At 37.6% G+C, this 23,835-nt stretch overlaps 1 protein-coding gene across 3 annotated transcripts in view; it reads left to right on the top strand.

Annotated features, from left to right (window-relative positions):
* Positions 1-23,835, top strand: part of CACHD1 (cache domain containing 1) — a 207,095-nt gene that overhangs the window by 70,776 nt on the left and 112,484 nt on the right. For all 3 annotated transcript variants that reach the window (XM_045835536.1, XM_045835535.1, XM_045835534.1), the window contains exon 2: positions 3,289-3,351. In XM_045835536.1, the coding sequence (XP_045691492.1) occupies positions 3,289-3,351 (63 nt within the window). The remainder of the gene's footprint in view (positions 1-3,288; positions 3,352-23,835) is intronic.

Raw genomic sequence — 23,835 nt, 5'->3', positions numbered from 1 at the left:
ATGCCTGTTTTTAACTCCAGACATAGGTTCAGAGCTCAGCACTTGAATTTTTTACCTGTGATACATTTTCTAACTTTTGAGCCTTAGTTTTTAAATCTGTAAAATTGGTTTCAGATCCCTGGCCCCTTCCTACCACCTGGGGTTGCTGTGGGGATCAAATGTGACCATTTATGTGGCACTATAAACTGAAAGTGCTAAACCTAAACCTTTGAGAGCTGGGCTTAGCAGACCCTGTGTTTTAAGAAAGATGAGCACCACCCATTGACCCAGAGCAGCGATTTTCTACCTTTTTCCTCTAATAGCACATGAAGTGATTACTCTCTGTGGCACACCAAAAATATATGTATTGAACATTTTGCCAATCTGACAAAAAAATAGGTATAATTTTGATTCCGTCATCCCAGATGGCTATTGTGTAAGCTATTGTCATTTATTTCTTTGACAGTCTAAGGGGAAAGAGGTCAGTGCCCCTGACTAAATAGTCAGGCACCGAAGGTTTTAAACATTCTTGCTACACCTCAGCTGAAAATCGCTGCCCGAGAGTGTAAAGGAAACCCCCACTGTACCTCGAGAACTTGTGCACACACATGAGCCTGAACTTTTAACCTTGCACCAGATGCCTCTGGCTGACCTGTTTAGTTATGCGTTACTTGTCTAGATTCTTCTGGTTGCTCACTAACACCCCTTCCCACAGGGGAAAGGAGATGGGCAAAAATTTTTGCTTTGGTGAGAGCTCTGAACTGTTACAGGTCATCTTTCACTTCTGGAGGAGGAGTTACAGGGCTGCCTAAACTAGGCAGTCAGGGGCACTGCTGCCCATGTCTAGAACTTCTTTCTTGCTTTAAATGTTTCTTTTACCTACCCACATTTATTAGGGGTAGAGAATATAGAAATGCTTACAAGCCATAAAAAGGCCTACATAAGAATTTTAGTGATCATTATTTATCATTGTTAGGGTAGTAAATGAGTGAACGGTGACTGGAGCGGCTGCACAAACACTACTCCCCCATATATTCCTTATTAACTGCTGAGAAATTCATCATTCTTTTAACATCAGAACATCACCCCAGAAATGAAATCAGGAATTAACCACGTTCAATACAACCTGAAGATGCTACAGGAATTAGGTTAATTTTTAATAAAAGTGTTTTCTTGGTATTGAGCAGGTTTTAAAAATCAAATTCTATAAAAATATAGAATGTGGTCTGGGAATGTGCATGGCAGTGATATTGACCCAGCCTCTAAAAGTGTTACTAGGTCTTTCCCAGAAAACTGGGAACTTAGAGCTGTGGGGATGGAAATATACAGGTTCATAATCCCTTTCCTGAAATAAGATTTGTTTTAGGATTCACAGCTCCTCTTAATGATAAAACACCCCCAGTAAGATCTGGAGCAGAACCCTATAATCAAATACATTAATACGTCTGCATCAAAGTGAATGAATGCTCACACTAAATGGTTTAATGAAGACTATAAATACACATCCATTGAAGTTAGGATTTTCTGCTAAATAAGGTCAGGTCATGTCATATTTTACTAACAAATGTGTCACGCAAAGCTTTTGATTTTCAGTATCTGTTGAATTTGGGAATCCACAGATGGGATTGTTGGTGTGCTTTATGTTTGGGTATTAGCTCCTGACTGGAGTGCTTTTTATATGGGCAGGTAGCAAATTCTTATGAGACAAGAGAGTCAGGAGCACCATCTGTGGAGTCACACTGCCTGGGTTCCAATTTTAGCCCTGCCAAGTGACTTTGGGTAAATTATTTAACTTTCTAGGGTCTTATTTTTTCATTTGTGGAGCTGCAGTCATTTTCTTATGAAGATTAAATAGTTTGCTTGCAAAGCACAATGTATGTATTACATTAGGCACTCAATGAATATGCATCAGTTTCTTCATCTCTATAATAGATAGTGACAATGCCTGTCACAAACATGTTTTATGAAACTTGTTTTTATGAAACTTGTAAGTAAATAGGTATAACATGCTTCGACTAGTGCCTGCCCCATCATCAGCATTCAGTAAATAGTAGCCAATATCACTGTTATTATCACCACTACTAAAAGTTTGTACCTTTCCTATCAGAGTCATTTTTAGGAAAGAGAGAGAAAATAAATATCTGTTCAGTGAATGAGTAGAGCATTAGAAAGTGATAATTCATAATTAGAATTTTCTGGACTACAGTTCCATCCTATTAAATTTCAATTCTTTCCAAGGTTATTTGCTTCCCACCTCCCCAACACTATCCCCTAGTACCTTGATCTTCCTCCATTTGCACCATACTTGGTGAACTTGGCACTTGTCTTCCTCATCACAACCATGCAGGTGTGTTAGGCTGTCTGGGAAGCTGTCCCAGATGCTGACAAACCCTTGGCAGGAAGATAGAAAGGCAAAGGGGAAATTTTGGCTGACGTCTCCAGGTCTGACTCCTTACTCACCTGGAGAGTTCCAGAGATATCTTTAAAGTTTTAGGATAAATGATGAGGCTGCTGCTCCTTTTTTTTTTTTTTTTTTTTGGTGTCTCTACCAGATACATATCTTGGATTCTCATTTTGTTGTTGTTGTTGCATGTTAATCTCTTGTGATTGCTTAGTAATGACAGGTTTTGATAAAATCCTAAGTCTACAGAGATGTTTTAAATTCAGGCAATGGATGGAGGAGTGAGGACCCACTAGTGGAAGAATGCGTGCTTGTGTGTCACGGTGTGGACTAATGTCTTGGCACGGCGGCCATATTTCCTGGTGTGTGAGCACTGGATCTTCTCTTAAGGCCGCGCATAGTTGGCAAGCCCTATTCTGTTACTCTTCCGAGGGGGTACTTAGATAGCGAAGGTGATGGATAATGTTGGGTAGGTACTGGTTGGACAGGGACATGAGAGACTATGGAAAGAATGTTTTTGAAAGGGCTTTATTACATTGGATGTTAGTGTCTGTAAACAATTACAGCATTGAGGGAGTTCAAGATTTAAATGAGAAACACAACTTTGTCAGATTATACTGGTCGGATAAAATGGCATGGGCTCCGGAAATCTATAATTAAATGTATTTTTGAAAATGAAAAATATAGTATAACATCTGGTTTATTTCACTACAGAGGAGCCTGGGTATTGCTTATGTTAAGTGTGATTGACTTTGGCTGATATTTCTGTGAAAAATAACTATTTCAGTTAAATTTTTTGTGCTTGACTGTGTTTATGGTGTAAACAAATTATTCATACACACACTAGTGTAGAAATTGGCTGTGTTATTTAGAAAATCTAATGCGTGTTCATTTTCTTTTTGTTGCAGCGAATATTCAACTCCTTTGTTTACACTGAGAAAATCTCAAATGGAGAAAGTGAAGTGCAGCAGGTAAGAAGCTATTTAGTGCTTCGCATTCTGTCTTGGCTTTTGGATGTGGCTTTTTTCCTCTTTCCACACCATCTCCATGTGGGGTTTCCTGTCCTCTGAGTGTGAATTCATAGACATCCTAAACATAATGGTGACAGCCTCTCACTTCAGGTTCTTGCAGGCAGTTGAAATAATAGTCATATGGATGGTTTCCTGTTATATGTTACTGTGGAAACATTATTGAATTCCCTTTTGTTGCTTTGGAAATTCCTAAATGACTCATTTTTTAAAATATTAGGAAATTATTTCATCTGAGATAGGAGAAAGTGCCCAGGTTTGGAATCAGACAAACGCAGGCCAGACTCTGGTTTGTCTACTTATTTCGTGACCCCCAGTGAGCAGCTGAGCCTTTCTGACCTGCAGGTTCCCAGTCTCACATAAGAGGAATAGAATATCTGCCCTATGAGATTCTGAGAATTAAATAAAGGAATGTCACATTGAGCGTAAATGAAATCCTTATGTGGAAGGCTTGGCCACAGCAGCAGCTCAGTAAATACTGGCTTCTTTTGTTTTTGTTTGTTTGTTTTTTCATTTCTCTTTCCTCTTCTTGTATTCTTCCTTTGCTTCTTTCCTTCCATCTTCTTTCAATGCTCTGTAAGGTCAAAAAGTTCTGAGGACAGATTCTATTCGCTTTATTTATAGCTGGCTTTAAATGGACTGCTTCCCAAATTAAAACATAGTGTTAGCGAACTTGGTCATAAATAATTGATCTGCACTTGAAAAGAAGGGTGGTAAAGAGTATTCTGGGTTTTAATTTCAGCTAATCCACCCACTTCATTACACGATGTGACCATCAACTGGTAATTTGATGCTGGGTTGGAAATTTAAGTAATAAACAGCACCAGGCTAAAAACCAGAGTGTAGCAGAGTACTTCCACAGAGTAAAGAGATCACTATAGGAAAACACATAACAATTTAAACTCTCTGAGATGCTGCCTTTGTTTTATTCATGGAAAACAGCTTGACTTGATCTGAACTTTGGAAGTGCATACAAGAGGTAAAAGCTTTGCAAGTGTCATTAGACTGAAGTTATATATAGGATAGTTATAGTTATTTACAATGAATTCCTGAAGTTTAGTCTTGAAGTTCAGCATTTCCTGTTTATAGACATTAAAATATTTTTATTGTTTTTTTTTCAGATTAAATTTATAGGATGTAAGCAGCCATATATATATATATATATATATATCCTTAGCTTTAGATATTTAAAAAAATGAATGACCTGAAATTATAAGGAATATGAAATGACTTGCTATCTTCAGAATTCCTGTGTTATTTTTATTCCAGCAAACTGAAAAGCACTTCAGGATCATGAAATATAAAAGGGTTTTGCAGGGGGAGGGTTTCAGCACAAAACATGTTTAAGGAAACTTTTGGGGAGACCAACAGCTACTTGATAACATTGTTAGAGAAACTGATCCAGGGATATCAGTTTTGCTACTTTCTCTTAAGTAACAGATACAAGGTCTTCCTTCAGCTGTTTTCAAGTGTGCAAGCGGTTTTGTTTTCTTGTACTGATGCCATTGCTTTACTTACCTGTGAACAAATTTGGAAGTGTTCAGTGATGATTTTTTTAAATGATAGCAGCTGATTGAGCACTTATGGGACACTGGTGCTAGGCAATTTCAATTTATTATCACATTGATTTTCCTGAATAACTTTGTAGGAAAGATATTATCCTTATTACAGATGAGGAAACTGAAACTCCAAAAGACAAGTTACCTGTAGCCTCAGGACTAGTAAGTAAGCTAGTTTTCAAAATAAGTTTGGCACAGAGGTATCTGTATTTTTATTTTAATAGAATTTATTTTAACAATTTGTGTTTTCATCCAAAATAGAAGTCTCTTCTAACTCTTGTTTTTGTCTGAATAATTCAAATGAAGGAGAATTACCCACATACTCAGTTCTATCTCTCCTCTCTCTGAACACCCAAAGAGTTCTCTCTGATACTGACCCCGAGTGTACTTCTGTCTCCAGTCTGTCCAGAGCGTCCTCTGAAAGAGCCCTGAACACACAGAACTTATGCCTCTTTTGCATCCAGTACTTGGAGATAATTATGTCATTATCATTATCATTTAGCCTAAATTTAAAAGTACTCAGGGGCTACTCATAGACACAGAGAGGAACTGGTGGTTATCAGAAGGGATGGGCGCAAGAGGTGAAGGGATTAAGAAATAGAAATTGGTAGTTACAAAATAGTCAACAGAGATGTAAGTAAAACATAGGGAATGTAGTTAATAATGTTGTGATAACTGTGTATGGGGCCTACTGGATATATCGAAGGGGATACTATGTAAAGTATCAATATATAATTATCTAACCACCAATCTGTACACCTGAAACCAATACAAAATGAAATTAGAAGGAAGAAAAATAGAAAGAAAATCCTGAGGTCCAAAAAATTTCTTCTTCTTTGACATGACTTTCATTTCCTTTCAGTTCTGTGGTCACTGAAACAATTACCAATAATAAAAGCTTATATTTGCATATGTACTGAGCACTTTGCTATCACTTCACTGTGATACTCCTGTGGGTTCAATTGGGCAGGAGTTATCCATATTTTGTAGTGGGGAAACAGAAACCCCTAATATCTTGCTTGACTTGATTAATAACTACCCAGGAACTCTGGACCCTGAGATGCTGGTTAGTACCTGTGATGAAATCTTTAGGGAAATGTTTATCTCTTATGGTCATTATTGTGTGAATAGGTCCCCCATCGCAGTCACTCATACTCGCACATCTTTTATCTCCTTTGAATTTCAGAATAACTCTGTAAGGTCCATGGAGTTACTGTTTTTAATGTAGAAAGGTCAAGGGGTCCTAGCTACTATGTAATTAAGCTGGCTTTTTTTAAATTTTAAGGTTTTTTTAAACATGTGAAGAGTATATAAAACATATGCACAGACAGTAAAGAAATTAAGATGAATATCTCAACCTGCTGCTACCCGGCTAAAGAAATACGGCATGACCGCGAGTAGAAAAGCCTGTGTGACCCTCCCAGAGGGTTTCTCCCTCCTTCTTGAAAATAATTATACAGTTTGACTATTTTTATTCCTTATATCCTTATATAAATTTGAACTATATTGTTTATATTCATGTATCTTACTTTCTCACTCAGCGTTATCTTCCTTAGAATCACCTAGGCTGAGATCTGTAAGGTGTATTTGTTTTCAATTCTACATGCTATTTAATTAAATGCAGTGTATGTATACATTTTTTATTGATGATATCTGGCTATTTTAGTGTTTTAATTTTTTACAATTTTTGTTCCTATTTTCTGGTGCATAGTTTAAGTGGAGTAATTATTTTAATTGAAAGGACATTTTTATCCCTGGCCTCTGCCAGTTAAGTGGTGGTAGTGGTGGTGGTGGGTGTATCTGCACAGTTTCCAAATGCCCTGGGTGGGGAGAAGGGCTTTAGCTCAGATGGAGAACCCCTTCCGGAGCAGGATGGCTGGATGCTGCCAAACCCGCAGTGGCTGTCACTGGTTACCTTCCCGCAGACAGGGTATTAAAAACGTGCTGCTCCGTATCCTCTTCAGTACTTGGTATTACTGATTTTGAATCTTTTATCAATTTGGAGTGTTTGAAATGGTGTCTAATGAGTTTCATTTGTTTTACTCTGATTACTAATGAGGTTGGAATGACTTTTTGCATATTTATGATACATTTTTATGTATTTCTTCTCCTGTCAAATGTCTACTAATGTCTTTTGTCCATTTTTTAAATTGGGTTGCTTGTTTATTTTAGAGTTTAAAAATTCCATACATATTCTACATCAGCGCTGTCCAAGAGAATTTTCTGAGATGATTAGTTCCATATCGGTGCTAACTGAGCAGCCACTAGCCACATGTGGCTTCTGAGCAGCCGACATGTGGGTAGAGCTACTGAGAAATTCAATTTTTTATTTAATTTTCAGCCACACATGGCCGGCCAGTGGTTATCGTATAAGATTCCCTTGTAGATCTGTTTGATAAATATATTCTCCCAATTTGTGCTTTTCTTTTCACTTTACTTATGATACCTTTTAAAAGAATACATATTTAATTTTCATAGTTTTTAAAATCAGCCTTTTCCTTTTGTTTTCTGCTTTTTATGTTTTGTTAAGGAAATTCTTTTGTACTCCAAAGATATAAAGAAGGTAGAGAAGGTAGAGAACTCCTACCTTCTAAAACTTTTGCCTTTCTCACTTAAGACTTTTATCCACTTGAAATTGATTTTGGCGTTAGATATGAAGTAGGTATCTCATTTCTTATTTTTCCCCCATATGTATTTCCAAATGTTCTAGCACTATCTATTGAACAATTTATCTTTTCCCCTGACTTGTTTTTAATGTGCTTTCTGTCATTAGTTAAGTTCCCACATATGTGTGAGTTTGATTTGGTTCTGTTGGTGAATTTTCTCATTGTGCCGGTACCATATGTCTGGTAGGGTGACCCACCCCTTCACTTATTTTTCTCGAGAGTATCTGTGGCTCTTTGTTCTTACATAAGAATTTTTGGCCACTTGCTGTTACATATGAATTTTAGAATATTTGTCTAATTATGAAAGAAAATCCTATTGGGATTTTAATTTGCATTATAATGAATTTGTAGATCAATTTGAAGGTAATATCTTTACTAACATGTATAGCTCTCCATGTACCTAGTAATTCTACTGTGCTATGTCTTTCAGCTTGGGTTTGTAATATGTTTACAAAAGACCTGAAAATCCATGTATATGGGATTTACTTCTAGCTATTTCAGTTCAATTATAAGCTATAGCTTTAAAAATTATAGTTTCCTAACTGTTGCTATTTGTGTTTTATGTATTTATTTTACATGTAGTTATCTTCTTAAACCATCATATTGGTTCTAATAATTTACCTGTAGGTTCCTTTGGATTTTCTGTGTACATAGTCATTTATTCACATAGGGCAGTTTTGATTCTTTCCTTCTAATTCTCATACCTTTCATTGCTTTTCTGTGTCTTGCTACACTGACCTCTAGAAAAGTATTGCATAAGTATGGTGACAGTGGCCACAAAACATGATATCTATTATGTTTATTGTTTAGTTTTAGGTATATTTTAATTTTGATTATCATTGCTTTGATCTGTTATTTAGAAGTGTGTTTTAAAATTTCCAAATGTCTGTACAGTCTTCCTAGTTAAACTAGCTGTCCTCTCTACACTCTCCCATTATACTGAGCTCTTTGGGTTACAGGTCTGTGCAGAGTCTTCTATTGGGTCGGTCGAAAAGTTTGTTTGTTTTTGTCCATACAGTGACTCTAGTAGCACTTAGTTGTGTTGAACTTCACTGGAAACAATTTTGTTAGACTGTATCGTGACAGCTGTCATATCAGTGTGCATTTAAAAAAAACTTATCACAATTGGTAAATTTTGGTGTAGCCATTTTAATATTGAAGATGGAAGAAAATTTGCAACATTTTTGGCATATTATGCTTTATTATTTCAAGAAAGGTACAAACACAACTGAAACACAGGAAAGGATTTGTGCAGAATATGGAGAAGGTGCTGTGACTGATCAAACATGCTAAAGTGGTTTGCAAAGTTTTGTGCTAGAGATTTCTCCCTGGATTATGCTCTACAGTTAGGTGGACCAGTTGAAGTTGATAGTGATCAAATGGAGACTTGAACTGAGAACAATCAATGTTATACGACATGGAAGATAGTCAACATACTCAAAATATCCAAATCAATGAAGTTATTGGTGAAAGTGAAAAATGTGTCTTTATTTTACAGAAAAAAAATGGATTTTTTGGCCAACCCAATATCAGATTTTTCCATTTTGGCCAAGCCCTAAAACTTCATCTCCTTTCCTGGTGCCTTGTGCTGTCATCAAAGTGGAAGCTCAAGGTCTCTGGATTATGCACACATTCTCAGGGTGAAAGCAGGGTTTGGCATTGGTTTATCTCCCAGATTCTGGCTCTCCCCTTGTTTGGGGACTCAGTGTCTCTAACAGTTATTTTGGTTTTCATTCAGGACACTGGCCTCTTAACAATTATAAGAACAATTACAACTGCTTATACAATTTGTTTGATAAGCCAAAAAGAGACTAGTTATTCAAAGTAGATTGTTGACCTATGTGCTCTTAATTTTAGTTCACAATCTTTAGTTGAAAAGATTGCACTTATTTGTACGTGGTTTTTGATGTTTTGTAGTATGTGGAATCCTGACTTGAGATTTTTATCCATCATTTCTTATTTGGGGTAATGAAAACTAGAGTTCCGTGGGTTCTTGCCCTCCTCCTTACTAATCAAATCTTATTGAGAGTTAGATCTGACTTGTGCATTCTATATAAGTTGGCATTAAATCTAACATGTTGTTTATATCTTCTGGATAGGGGAGCAAAGTAATTAAAACTAATAAAAAACATTTTGTGATTCTTGACTCTTACCACAAAACTCTCTATGGTATAGACTTTTCTTTGCTTTTTCTCATTATTTCTTTTAAATTAACCTTCAGAATGTGGTTCAGAATTGCTTAACAGTGTGTTTTGAATCTTTAATTAGTTCAGTATACATAGTGTGCTGCCAAAAAACTATGGCAACAGCCTCAGGAAAATACAAATCCCATGCACACATTCTTGTGCGGAACGCCTCCCATAGACTCCGTTTTCCAGTACTTTAGGAAATTAAGTTGTGTGAGCACATGAAAGCATTATATAAAATTGAACCTGAATCAAGAAAAATAAATGTTTGATCAAGAGCCCCAGAAGATAGCAAAACATAGCCCATAAAAAAAAAAAAACAGTGGAGAGGAAACAAAAAGAGAAATAGCCTCTAGAGACCCTTGATTGGATCCCCAAAGGAGTCAGTCACTGTGGACATAATACCTCAGGAGGTTGCTCTAACTTTTTCTGAAATGCTCTAGTAATTTTTTATTCAATGAAATGGCAAGCATATTTTTATAATTAATGCAGTATTTCATAAAGTATTGATTGTTGGCAGCAGCTAATTTTAGAAGACATCAATCAGAATGCTTTTGAACTGGGCAAGTTGGTACAAAGAACTGTTACTCAAACTTGGCTTCATTAGTTTTCTCTTGTTTGTTTCTGTTTCACAGAGACTTGTGTTCTTTATTATTTCCTTCCTTGTATTTTAAGTTAATTTTGTCCTTTTTCTTCTTAAACTGGAAAATTAGGTCACTGATTTTTATACCTTTATATCAAATACAAAAGTTTAAAGCTCTAACCTTTCCTTTAAGCACTGCTTTATTACATTCCACAAAATTTGATATATATTTTTTCATTATCATTTGCTTTTTAAATATTTTCTAATTTCTCTTGTGATTTCTTCTTGTACCTATTTATTACTTTGAAGAGTGTTGTGTAGTTTTCAAAACATTTCAGGTCTTCTCAAATATTGTTACATAACTCTGTATGATTTAAATCCTTACTTTTTAAAAACTTGGGTTTATGACCCAGCATATGTTCTATCTTGGCAAATGAGATTGTTAGACCTTTCTGGAGACTTACTTTTAACATTATGAAATGTCATTCTTTATCTCTGGTGATAATGCTCTTTCCTTGAGGTCTGTCTATGTTACCTGCCATTTATAGAGTCACTCCAGTCTTTGTTTGCGTAAGCCATTTGTATGGTGTGTCTTTTCATAAGCTTATACTCTCCATATCTCTATTACTAAAACTGTGTTTCTTTACATAGAATATAGTTGAGACTTTTTAAAAGCTATTTTGACAGTTTCTGTCTTGAAATTGGGATTATTTAGTCAATTAATATTAACTTTGATTGTTGGATTTGGGTGAACAATTTTATTGTTTTCCATTTTCCCTCTGGTTTTTGTTTCTTGGTTTCACCTTCTCTGCCCTCTTATGGATTTTTGAATATTTGAAAAAAAATCATGTCCATATATTTTATTTTTAGCTTTATTTCTTTACATATATTAAGTGTATACTCTAGAAATTATATGTCCTTATTTCAGTCTATTTAGAGTTAATATTTTGTCACTATGTAAAATATAGAATCCTCAAAACCTTAAAGGTCCATTTGTCTTTAACTGTTCATTTTGCTAAGGGTATTGTATATGTTATACCTACAAATATTACAAACTGCACATAAGTGTTACTGTTTTTGCTTTAAATTGTCATATGAATTTCATAAATTTAACTAATTAAAAGAAAAGTTCTATATATTTAAGGTTTCCAGTGCTCAATCACTTCTTTCTAAAAGTACCAACTGATAATGAATCTGAAGAATTCCTTTAATATTTACTTGTGCAGATTTCCTGGTGACAAATTATATTTTGTTTTTTTAAATAATTATTTTATTGTTGTTCAATTACAGCTGTCTGCATTTTCTCCCCGCCACTCCTCCCCCTGCCACCCCAGCCAAACCCACCTCCCCCCCTTGCTTCCATCCTCCCTCCACCCCGTTTTGTCCATGTATCCCTTATAGTACCTGAAAACCCTTCCCCTCACTATCCCCTCTGGTTTACTGTCAGATTGTTCTTAATTTCAATGTCTCTGGTTATATTTTGCTTGCTTTTTTATTTTGTTGATTATGTTCCAGTTGAAGGTGAGATCATATGATATTTGTCCCTCATTGCCTGGCTTATTTCACTTAGCATAATGCTCTCCAGTTCCATCCATGCTGTCACAAAGGGTATGAGCTCCTTCTTTCTTTCTGCTACATAGTATTCCATTGTGTAAATGTACCATAGTTTTTTGATCCACTCATTTACTGATGGGCACTTAGGTTGCTTCCAGCACTTGGCTGTTGTAAATTGTGCTGCTGTGAACATTGGAGTGTATAGGTTCTTTTGGATTGGTGTTTCAGGGTTCTTGGGATATAATCCCAGCACTGGAATTTCTGGGTCAAAAGGCAGTTCCATTTTTAGTTTTCTGAGGAAATTCCTTACTGTTCTCCACAGTGGCTTCACCAGTTTGCATTCCCACCAATAGTGCACTAGTGTTCCTTTTTCTCCACAACCTTTCCAACAGTTGTTTGTTGATTTATGATGGCCAATATGACTGGTGTGAAGTGGTATCTCACTGTGGTTTTAATTTGCATCTCTCTGATGGCTAGTGATGCTCAGCATCTTTTCATATGTCTCTGGGCCCTTTGTATGTCCACCTTGGAGAAGTATCTGTTCAAGTCTTTTGCCCATTTTTTAATTGGGTTTTGTGTCTTCCTGAAATGGAGTTGTGTGAGTTCTTTATATATTTTGGAGATCAAACCCTTGTCCAAGGTATCATTAGCAAATATGTCTTCCCATATAGTTGGTTCTCTTTTTATTTTAATGCTGTTTTCTTTGGCCATGTGGAAGCTTTTTTATTCTTTCTTTTATGTCCCTTGCTTTAGGGGACGTATCCGTGAGGATATGGTTGCATGGAATGTCTAAGATTTTCCTGCTTATGTTCTCCTCTAGGACTTTTATGATGTCACGACTTATATTTAAGTGTTTTTTCCACCTTGAATTTTTTTGTGTGTATGGCATAAGTTGGTGATCAAACTTCATTTTTTGTTTTTTTTGTGTGTTTTTTTTAGCATGTAGCTGTGCAGTTCTCCCAACACCATTTGTTGAAGAGGCTACTTTTATTCCATTTTATGCTTCTTCCCCCCTTTCAAATATTAATTGACCATAGAGACATGGGTTTATTTCTGGGCTCTCTATCCTGTTCCATCGATCTATGTGTTTGTTCTTATGCCAATACCAGGCTGTTTTGATTACAGTGGTGTTGTAATACAGTTTGATGTCAGATACTGTGATCTTTCCTACTTTGTTCTTCTTTCTCAAAATTGCTGCAGCTATTTGGGGGTCATTTATAGTTCCATATAAATTTCTGAAATGTTTGTTCTATAGCTGTGAAATATGTCATCAGCACTTTAATAGGGATTACATTGAATCTGTAAATTGCTTTGGGTAGTATGGACATTTCGATGATGTTAATTGTTCCAATCCATGAGCATGGTACATGGTTCCATTTGTTTGTGTCATCCTTAATTTCTTTCTTCAGTGTTTTGTAGTTTTCTGAGTACAGGTCTTTTACCTCCTTGGTTAGGTATATTCCTAGGTACTTTATTTTTCTTGTTGCTACATCAAATGGGAATTTTTCCTGATTTCTGTTTCTGATATTTCATTGTTGATGTACAAAAATGCCTTTGATGTCTGAATGTTGATTTTGTATCCCGCTGATTTGCCTAATTTACTTATTAGGTTAAATAGCTTTTTGGTGGAGTCTGTAGGATTTTCTATGTACACTATCATGTTGCCTGCAAACAATGACAGTTTTGCTTCCTCCTTTCCAATTGTGATGCCTTGTATTTCTTTTTCTTGTCTGATTGCTGTGGCTAGGACTTCCAATATTGTGTTGAATAGGAATAGTGAAAGTGGGCATCCTTGTCTTGTTCCTGACCTTAGTGGGAGTGGGAAAGCTCTAAATTTTTGCCTGTTGAGTATGATGTTGGCTATAAGTCTCTCATCTATGACCTTTATTATGTTGAGGAATGCTCCCTCTATTCCCACTTTCCTAAGTGTTTTTATTGTAAATGGGTGCTGTACCTTATCAAATGCTTTTTCCACATGTATGGATATGATCATGTGATTTTTGTCTTTGCTTTTGTTTATGTGATGTGTTACATTTCTTGATTTGCGAATATTGTACCATTCTTGCATCCCTGGGATGAATCCCACTTGATCATGGTGTATGATCTTTTTAACATATTGCTGGATGTGGTTTGCCAATATTTTTGTTGAGGATTTTAGCATTTATGTTCATCAGTGATATTGGCCTGAAGTTTTATTTCTTTGTTATGTCTTTATCTGGTTTGGGGATTAGGATGATGCCTTCTCAAGAGTTTGGGAAGACTCCCGAAGTCTTCATAAAAAGAATTTGGGAGTCTTCCATTTTCTTGAATTTTTTGGAATAATCTGTGAAGGATAGGGGTTAGCTCTTCCTTAAATGCTTGTAAAATTCTCTTCTGAAACCATCTGCTCCAGGGCTTTTGTGTCTCAGGAGTTTTTTGATTACTGCTTCAATTTGATCTGCTGTAATTGGTCTGTTCAGGGTTTCTGCTTCTTCATTCAGTTTTTTTTTAAAAGATTTTATTTATTTATTTTTAGAGAGGGAAGGGAGGTAGAAAGAGAGAGAGAGAAACATCAATGTGCGGTTGCTGGGGGTCATGGCCTGTAACCCAGGCATGTACCCTGACTGGGAATTGAACCTGCGACACTTTGGTTTGCAGCCTGCGCTCAATCCACTGAGCTACGCCAGCCAGGGCTCAGTTTTGGAAGATTATATTTTTCTAGAAATTTGTCCATTTCACCTAGGTCTTCAAATTTCTTGGCATATAGTTGTTCGTGGTAATTTTCACAATCCTTTGTATTTCTGTTGTATCAGTTGTAATCTCTCTTTCATTTTTGATTGTGCATATTTGGGTCCTCTCTCTTTTTTTCTTGATGAATATGCTTAAAGGCTTGTTGATTTTGCTTATCTTTTCAAAGAACCAGCTCCTGGATTTATTGATCCTTAGAATTGTGCTTTTACTCTATGTCATTTAATTCTGCTCTGATCTTGGTTATTTCCTTCTTTCTACTTGCTCTGGACTGTCTTTGTTGTTCCTTGAGTTCTTGTAGGTGTAGGGTTAGGTTGTTTGTTTGGAATGTTTCTATCTTTTTTAGGTAGTCCTGTATCGCTATGAAATTTCAGGACTGCCTTGGCTGTGTCCCATAAGTTTTGGTTTGTTGTTGAGTTCATTTTCATTTGTTTCCAGACACTTTTTTTTAAAGATTTTATTTATTTATTTTTAGAGAGGGAAGAAAGAGAGAGAGAAACATCAGTGTGCGGTTGCTGGGGGTCATGGCCTGCAACTTAGGCATGTACCCTGACTGGGAATCGAACCTGTGACACTTTGGTTTGCAGCCCGCGCTCAATCCACTGAGCTATGCCAGCCAGGGCTTGTTTCCAGACACTTTTTGATTTCTTCCTCGATCTCATTCTTGACCCATTCATTGTTTAATAGCATGCTATTCTGTCTCCATGATTTTGAGTGCTTTTGAGTTTTTTCCTTAAGATTAGTTTCTGGTTTCAGTCCCTTGTGGTCGGAGAAAATGCTTGTTATGATTTCAATTTTCTGGAATTTGTTGAGGTTCGTTTGTGTCCTATCATGTGGTCTGTCTTTGAAAATGTTCTGTGTGCATATGAAAAGAAAGTGTATTTTGTTTCTTTGGGATGAAAGGCTCTGTCATATATATCAGTTAAGTCCATTTCATTTAGGGCATTGTTCAATGCCACAATATCTTTGTTGATATTTTCTTTGGAAGATCTGTTCGTTTTTGACAGTGGGGTGTTAAAATCCACTACTACTACTACTGTGTTGCTGTCAATATCTATCCTTAAGTCCTCCAAGATTTTCTTTATATATTTGAGTGCTTCTTTGTTGGGTTCATATATATTTACAATGTTTATGTCTTCTTGATGAATTCTTCCCTTGAGTATTATGGAGTGACCTTCTGGGTCTCTCTTAATGGCTTTTTTTTTAATCTATTTTGTTTGATATGATTATGGCTACACTGGCTTTTTTTCCTGTCCATTTGCTTGGAATATTTGTTTCCAGCCCTTCACTTTCAATCTGTGTTCTTTTGTTCTGAGGCAGGTCTCTTGTAGGCAGCATATGTGTGGGTCATGCTTTCTTATCCATTCTGCTATTCTATGTCTTTTGATTGGGGTGTTTAATCCTTTTACGTTTAATGTTATTACTGATAGGTTCTTCTTCATTGACATTTTTTCATATCTATGTTCCTCTCTCCCTCTCACTGTTTTTCTTCCTGTTCTTAAAGCAGACTCTTTAGCATGTCTTGCAGAGCTGGTTTGGAGGAGGTATATTTTTTGAGGCTTCTTTTGTCCGGGAAGCTTCTTATTTAGCCTTCTATTTTAATTGAGAGACTTACTGGATCAAGTAGTCTTGGTTGCAGGCCTCTGGTTTTCATTACTTGGAATATTTCTTGCCATTCCTTTCTGGCTTGGAGTGTTTCCATTGAGAAGTCAGCTGCTAGTCTTATTGGGGCTCCCTTATATGTTACTTTCTTTTTTTTTCTTTTTTCTTTTTTTTTTAAGATTTTATTTGTCTATTTTTAGAGGGGAAGGGAGGGAGATAGACAGAGAGAGAGAGAAACATCAATGTGCAGTTGCTGGGGGTTATGGCCTGCAACCCAGGCATGTACCCTGGCTGGGAATCGAACCTGGGACACTTGGGTTCCCAGTCCGCGCTCAATCCACTGAGCTACGCCAGCCAGGGTGTATGTTACTTTCTGTTTTTCCCTTGCTGCCTGTAGGATTCTTTGTCTTGAAATTTTGCCATTTTAGTTATGATGTGTCTTGGAGTGGGCCTCTTTCATTTTGATCGGGACTCTATGTATTTCCCAGATTTGTGTGACTTTTTCTCTCATCAAATTAAGGAAGTTTTCCATCATTACTCTTTAAAACAGATTTTCTATCCCTTGCTCTTCTCCTTCTGATATCCCTATTATATGGATATTATTATGTTTCATGTTTTCCTGCATTTCTCTTAACCCCTCTTCATTCTTTCTGAGTCTCTTTTCCTTGTCTTGCTCTTTTTGGGTGTTTCTTTCTACCTTGTCCTTCAGCTCACTGATCTGATCCTCTGCTTCAGGTAGCCTGCTTTTGATTCTTTCTACTGTGTTCTTCAATTCAGAAATTGTGTTCTTCATTTCCTCTTGACCCTTGTTGATAGTTTCTGTTTCTTTTTTCTTGTTGATATAGTTTGCAGTGAGTTCATTGTAGTTTCCCTGTAGTTTTTGGTAATTTTCTGTGAGCTCATTGAGCTTCCTGACAATCATTGCTTTGAACTCAGTATCTGATAGTTGACTTGCCTCTATTTCATTTAGCATTCTTTCTGAGGCTTCTTCCTTTCCTTTCATTTGTGGGTTGTTTCTTTGTCTTTTCATTGTTTGTTTGTATTCAGTTGAAGGGGGGAGGCAAAATGGTTCAATACAATGGGAATGTATTCTATGGTATTTAAATTACCAACTCATAGAGAAGAGATAGGAAATCCTTTGGATGTGTGTAGTGTTAACTGTGATATTTCACCCAAGTAGCCACTTTTTAGAAAGGGTGGAAAAGAGGTAAGACTCTTATTATGGGGCGAGGGGGGAAGGATTGTGAGTTGGATCTAGAAAGCAGTGAGCTTGTGGGAGGTCAGATTATGAGGTGAAGTGAGAGTAAAGGATAAAAAATAGGTGTAGTGTATGAGAGAATAGAGTTGACCACAACAGTATTGAAGTTCTGGAAACAGTGAAGTGAAATGAGGTTTGAGAGGGATGCTGTGTAGTATTTATAATTGCATGGAACTGCAATTATTTACAATGGTAATGGAGCAACAGTCATGACAGAATCTATGTGAGCTGAATAACAAGAATAGGAAGTACAGGACCTAGAGTAGTATGCTATTGGAACACAAGTGAAATGAAAGACAGAAAATTTAAAATACACTACAGAAGAGAGAACAAGGGAAACCAGTCAAACAATGCAATTTAAGAAACCAAGCAAAGAAGACTAAACAGAAAATAATGATAATAATAATAAAAGATGTAAAAATAATAATACAAGTATACAATAAACTTGCAAGTTCTCTGGAGTAGCAAAGTGAAATTTGTCTCACTGTCTCAGTTGTTGGGATGATCCCTCTTTGGGTCTAACTCTGGTTCTGTCACAGCTCCAAGTTTTATCATCTCACTTGTGGGAATAAAAACAAAAAGAAAAAGAAAAAAGGGAAGGAAGGAAGAAGGAATTAAAATATAAAAAATTTAAAAAGGAAGAAAGAAGGAATTAAAATATAAAAAAATTTAAAAAGGAAGGAAGAAGGAATTAAAAAAGAAAGGAAAGGAAGGAAGAAGGAATTAAAAAAAGAAAGAAAGAAAGGAAAGGAAAAAAAGAAAAGGAAGCCTTGTGCTGGCTTTAAACAAGCCAAACCAGTTCTGCTGGTCTTCCCAGCTGCAGCAAGCTGAGCGGGGATTGGTGGGGCTAGGCGCGTGGTGCCTCCGGGCCACCGGGTTACTTGCACTCTGTCTCCGTCCCCAAGGATGGAGGTGTGAGCTCTCAGCCTCTGCTTTTGGGGTGGGACCCGTATCCACTACAGTGCGGATTCAGCCGCGGACAGTCCCTGGGGCTGCTGGCGTGAGCATTTGGCCTTCTGTGCTAGGGTGGGACTGGCAGACACTGGACCGTGGTTCTGGGGCACGTTGTTCCTGGGGCTGCTGCTGTGAGCGCTTGGCCTCCTCTGCTTAGGTAAGTAAGATAGGCAGCCGCCGGGCTGGGGGTTTGGGTATGCACTGTCTCTCGGGCCTCAGGTGTGAGCACGCGGCGGGATCACGCGTGCTCCACCCTCCGTGCTGTGGGCATGGGCACTGGTGTTTGGCCTCTGCAGCTGGAGTGGGACTGGTACTGGGGCGCGGGGTTTCAGCGTGTGCCATCCCTGGGGTTTCGGGTGAGAGTGTGAAGCCGCTGCAGCGGCGGCGGGACAAGGTAAAGGGCGACTGGATTGGTGGTGCACCTCTGGGATCGGGGATGCGGCTGGGCACCCTCCAACGCTGGGGCCAGGGTTAGGTACGCAGTCGCAGTTCTGGCAGCAGAGGTGGGCCCACAGCTGAGGCTGCGGAGGCTTATATTAGTTTTTCATAGTATTTACTCATAAAATATCTCTATTTTGTCTTTTCTCTTCAAAGATGTTTTGGCTTGAGATTGAACATTGAATTGACAGTTTTTTAATGATGTTGCACTGTGCTCTGGACTACATAGTTTTTTATAAGAAGTCAGTTGAAGTTCTTACTCTGTCTACAGTGTAATCATCCCGCCCCTACCTCTTAGCAGCTTTCAAGATTTTTCTCTGTATCTTTGATTTTCAACAATTTGGCTATGACTACCTAGACATAGGAGTCTCTATTTTCATTCTGCTTGGTGTTTGTTGAGCTTTCTGAATCTGTTAATTATGTCTTTCATCAAATTTGGGGACTTTTGACCGTTATTTCTTTAAATACTTTTCCTTACTCATTCTGTGTTCTCCTTTGGGACTTCAGTTTATGGAAGATCCTTTGACATTTTACAACCGGTTCCTGAGATAATACCCTCTTCTCCTAATATTTTTATCCTCTGACTTTCAGATTAGATCATTTTTATTAGTCTGTCTTTAAATTCAGTCTTATTATTTTCTTTCTGCTCTTAACCTCTCCAAGTATACATATTTTTAAATTTTCTGATACTATATTTTTAAGCACTAGGATTTGCATTTTTTTAAAAAATAGATTCCTATTTCTCTACTGAAATTTTTTCTCTTTTCAGTTCATTGCAAGCATATTTCCCTTTGTATCCTTTAGTAGAGTTATAATAACTACATTAGAATCCTGTTTGCTAATTCTAACATCTGTGAATTTTTTGAAACTGATCTGTTGTTGATTGTCTTTTGAATTGAGTTTAGGTCACACTCTGCTTTTCTTTATATGTCAAAAAAAATTAGAAATTGTGAAGAACTCTGGATTTTGTTATATTCCTGTAAGGAGTATTGATTATTTTGTTTGTTTTAGTAGGCAATTAACTTATTGGACACAAACTAATAATTTGTGTCTGCATCAATAGCTCAAATTTCAGCTCAGTTTATTTAGATGTGGTTTACTTTATACATTTATAGTTTAGAGATCTAAGAATTTTTCTGCCTCCAAAGGTGTTTCAAACACTCTAGCACTTAAAAAACATTATGATAGAAGTCTAGCTTTTAAAATTGTTTTTATAAATTATTGATACTAACAGTTCTACCTGCAAAATTCAAAGTTTAATGTTTCACTTTACCAATTACAATTTACTGGGACAGAGTAAAGGAGAATCATATAGGTTTTATAAGAAATTGATGCTGTCCTGGCTGTTGTGGCTCAGTGGATTGAGCACTGGCCTGCGAACGAAAATGTCACCAGTTTGATTCCCAGTCAGGTTATATGCTTGGGTTGCGGGCCAGGTCCCCAGTAGGGGGTGCTTGAGAGACAACCACACGTTGATGTTTTTCTTCCTCTCTTTCTCCTTTCCTTTCCCTCTCTCTAAAAAGAAATAAATAACATCTCTTTTAAAAAAGGAAATTGATACTTATTAGGTACTAATATTCCAAATTATTATTTTATATAAATATGAATTCAAAGCCGTAGTCAGGAGGAATTTGGGTGAGTCCAAAGCAATGGATTAGGAGCCATCTAAAAGCAAGATTGGAATCCTGCACAAAATTATATCTCTTTATGCATAGGAGTAGAAAGATATTCTGTAGCAGAACAATTTACTTGTGGCCTCCATTAAATAGCTCTTTCTTTAAAGAGATTATAACTCTTATCAAGATGGTGGCATAGGCAGACTTGGCTCACCTCTTTGAACAACCACATCAAAATTATAAACATAGAACAACCTTCAGTCAGAACGGTCAGAAATCGAGTTGAATGGAAGTCTGATAACTACAGAATTAAAAAAACCACATCCATCCAGACTGGTAGGAGGGGTACAGATGCAGAACAGCCTGGTCTCTCACTCATGTGTGGTGGATAAAAATTCAGGAGGGATATCTCAGGAGCCCTACACCATAAGCTCAGCCCTACACGAGACACACTAGGCCCACCAGCCCAGGGTTGCAGTGCCAAGAAGAGAAGTCCCCACAACATCTGGCTGCAAAAAAACAGTGGGGATTGAGTGGGTGGGAGAAACTTCTGGAGCCCCAAGCAGTTGCTCTTAAAGAAGCCACACGGACTATCCTAATCAGACTCACTCCTGTGAGGTCCAGCGCTGGGGTAGTAGCTTGAAGGGCACCAATGGTATACAGGGAGAGACTGGAGTGTCTGGCATCAATGTAGGCAGAGGCCATTGTCCCTTTTCTGAGCCCTTGCCCTGCAGAGCCACAGAACTGACAGGCTGTTGCCATACTTGAGACTACATCAACCTGGCTAATGCTGTTTGACCTACCTTGGAGATCCCCAGAAACTCCACCCCATCCAACATAAGGACTCACAGAAGCTGCTTTTCCATATGAATGGCTGGTCTTGGCTCAGGCTTCACAACTTCCTAAATCCTATCAAACAAGCAACAACTGGCCTCAGTGAGCCCCAGCACTAGCAGCAGCCAGTCTAGCTTCACATCTTGGCTTTGCCTGGAAGTCTCCAAGCCCAGCACAAGTAGTAGCCTTCTCAGATTGCTTTATAACCCAGGAAGGGCAGCCCCGGGCAAAATACAAGTTGGGGCTGCCCTTGGCCCGAACCATCCAGGAAATCCCAGGGCCAGCACACCCAGGGGATAATTACAGACCACTTAGAGCGCCACCACCCTGCCCCTGTGCAGTTGATCCTCCACGGAGGGCAGAGATTGGAGGTAAGTGATCACCAATCTGGCTGGCCTGGGTAAATTCTTCCCACTGATCTGCCAACAGCAACCAAGGCTCAACTACAAGAGGAGTATGTACTCAGCCCACATGGAGGGTGCACCTTGAATACCCAGCTTGGGATAGGGGAGGCTATGCCACTAAACCCTAAGACACCTACTATATTAGACCACACTACCAAGACACAGAGTCAAAGTAGCTCTACCTAATACATAGAAACAAACACAGGGACACTGCCAAAATGAGGAAACAAAGAAACATGGCCCAAATAAAAGAACAGATTAAAAACTCCAGACAAAGAGCTAAATGAAATGGAGACAAGCAATCCATCAGATGCAGAGTTCAAAACACTAGTTATAAGGATGCTCAAAGAGTTTTGTGAGGACCTCAGCATCATAAAAAAACTAGTCAGAAACGAAGGATTCACTAATTGAAATAAAGAACAATTTACAGGGAAACAACAGTAGAGTGGATAAAGCCAAGAATCAAATCAACGATTTGGAACGTAAGGAAACGAAAGCAACCCATCATAACAAGAAAAAAAGAAAAGAGGGTAGTACAAGCAGCCTCTGGGACAACTTCAAGAGATCCAACATTCACATCATTGGGATGTCAGAAGGAAAAGAGAAAGAGCAAGAAATTGGAACTCTATTTGAAAAAATAATGAAAGAAAACTTCCTAATTTGGTGAATGAAATAGACATACAAGTCTAGGAAGCACAGCAGGTTCCAAACAATTTGGACCCAAAGAGGAACACACCAAGACACATCGTGACTAAAATGCCAAGGGTTAAAGATAAAGAGAGAATCTTACAAGCAGCAAGGGAAAAGCACAGAGTTGCCTACAAAGCTGTTCCCATAAGACTGTCAGCCAATTTCTCAAAGGAAACCTTGCAGGCAAGAAGGGGCTGGCAAGAAGTATTCAAAGTGATGAAAAGCAAGGACCTATGACCAAGATTACTCTATCCAGCAAGGCTATCATTTAGAATGGAAGGGCAGATAGATGAAGTGCTCCCAAGACAAGATAAAGCATCATCACCAAGACATTAAAGGAAATGTTAAAGGGACTTACTTAAGAAAAAGATCAAAACTGTGAACATTAAAATGACAACCAACTCTCAGCTATCAACAACTAAATCTAAAAATTAAAAGCAAAAACAAACTAAGCAAACAAGCAGAACAGGAACAGAATCATAGGTATGGGGATCATTTGGAGGATTATCAGCTGGAAGGGGGAAGGGGGGGGAAATGGTGCAGGGATCAAGAAACATAATTGGTGGGAACAAAAAAGGGGGATGTTAACAGTATAGGAAATGGAGAATCCAAAGAACTTACACAAATGACCCATGGAATTGATAAAAGGGGGTTGAGGGGATTGCTAGAGGAAGGGGGATACCAGCTGAGGGGGACAAAGGGAAAATATTGGGACAACTGTAACAGCATAATCAATAAAATATACTCGAACTATTTTTTAAATAAATAAATGTGTATGGAAATATTTTAAAAAGAGATTATGAATAACAAGCCAGTCCTAAAGTGGCAGTTCTTTATGTGCTAATATGTAAAGAATTGATCCTCACTAATGTGATGCTGTAGGATAAAGCTGGAAGGGACCTCAAAGACCATGGGTACAAGTCCAGAAAGGTTAGGAAACTTCCCTCAGCCCACATGGGAACTTGTGGACAGCCTTTTTTTGGACAGCCGCCTTATAGCTTGGGATGGAGAATTAAAGAACTTTATCTTTCGATTTGAAAACTTGAGCTTCGGACAGGATTCTGTCATGACTTCTTGACTTTTGGCATGATGTTTAACTCAGCATCTACATCAATTTCATCTACAAAACGTGAAATAGTGTATTTTGCAAGATTCTTTAAAAGATTATGTGGTTGGCTCAGAGTAGGCTCTCAGTATTTTGTGTTCTGCTTTCAGAATACAAACATTGTGGTAGGGTGTAAATACAAGGGTACACTAGTGAGATGATTTCTATTTTTAGTCTTATTTAATTCTCTTAAGTAACTTATGCCTGGAAGGAAAGATCTGTAAACTTTTTTAGGAGAATTTCCAAGAGAG

The sequence above is a fragment of the Phyllostomus hastatus genome, unplaced genomic scaffold, assembly GCF_019186645.2.
Source record: "Phyllostomus hastatus isolate PE091 unplaced genomic scaffold, TTU_PhHast_1.1 phas_contig_209, whole genome shotgun sequence".
Lineage (NCBI taxonomy): Eukaryota > Metazoa > Chordata > Mammalia > Chiroptera > Phyllostomidae > Phyllostomus > Phyllostomus hastatus.
Note: the sequence above shows the minus strand (reverse complement) of the source record. Positions and strands in the feature narration are given on the sequence as shown.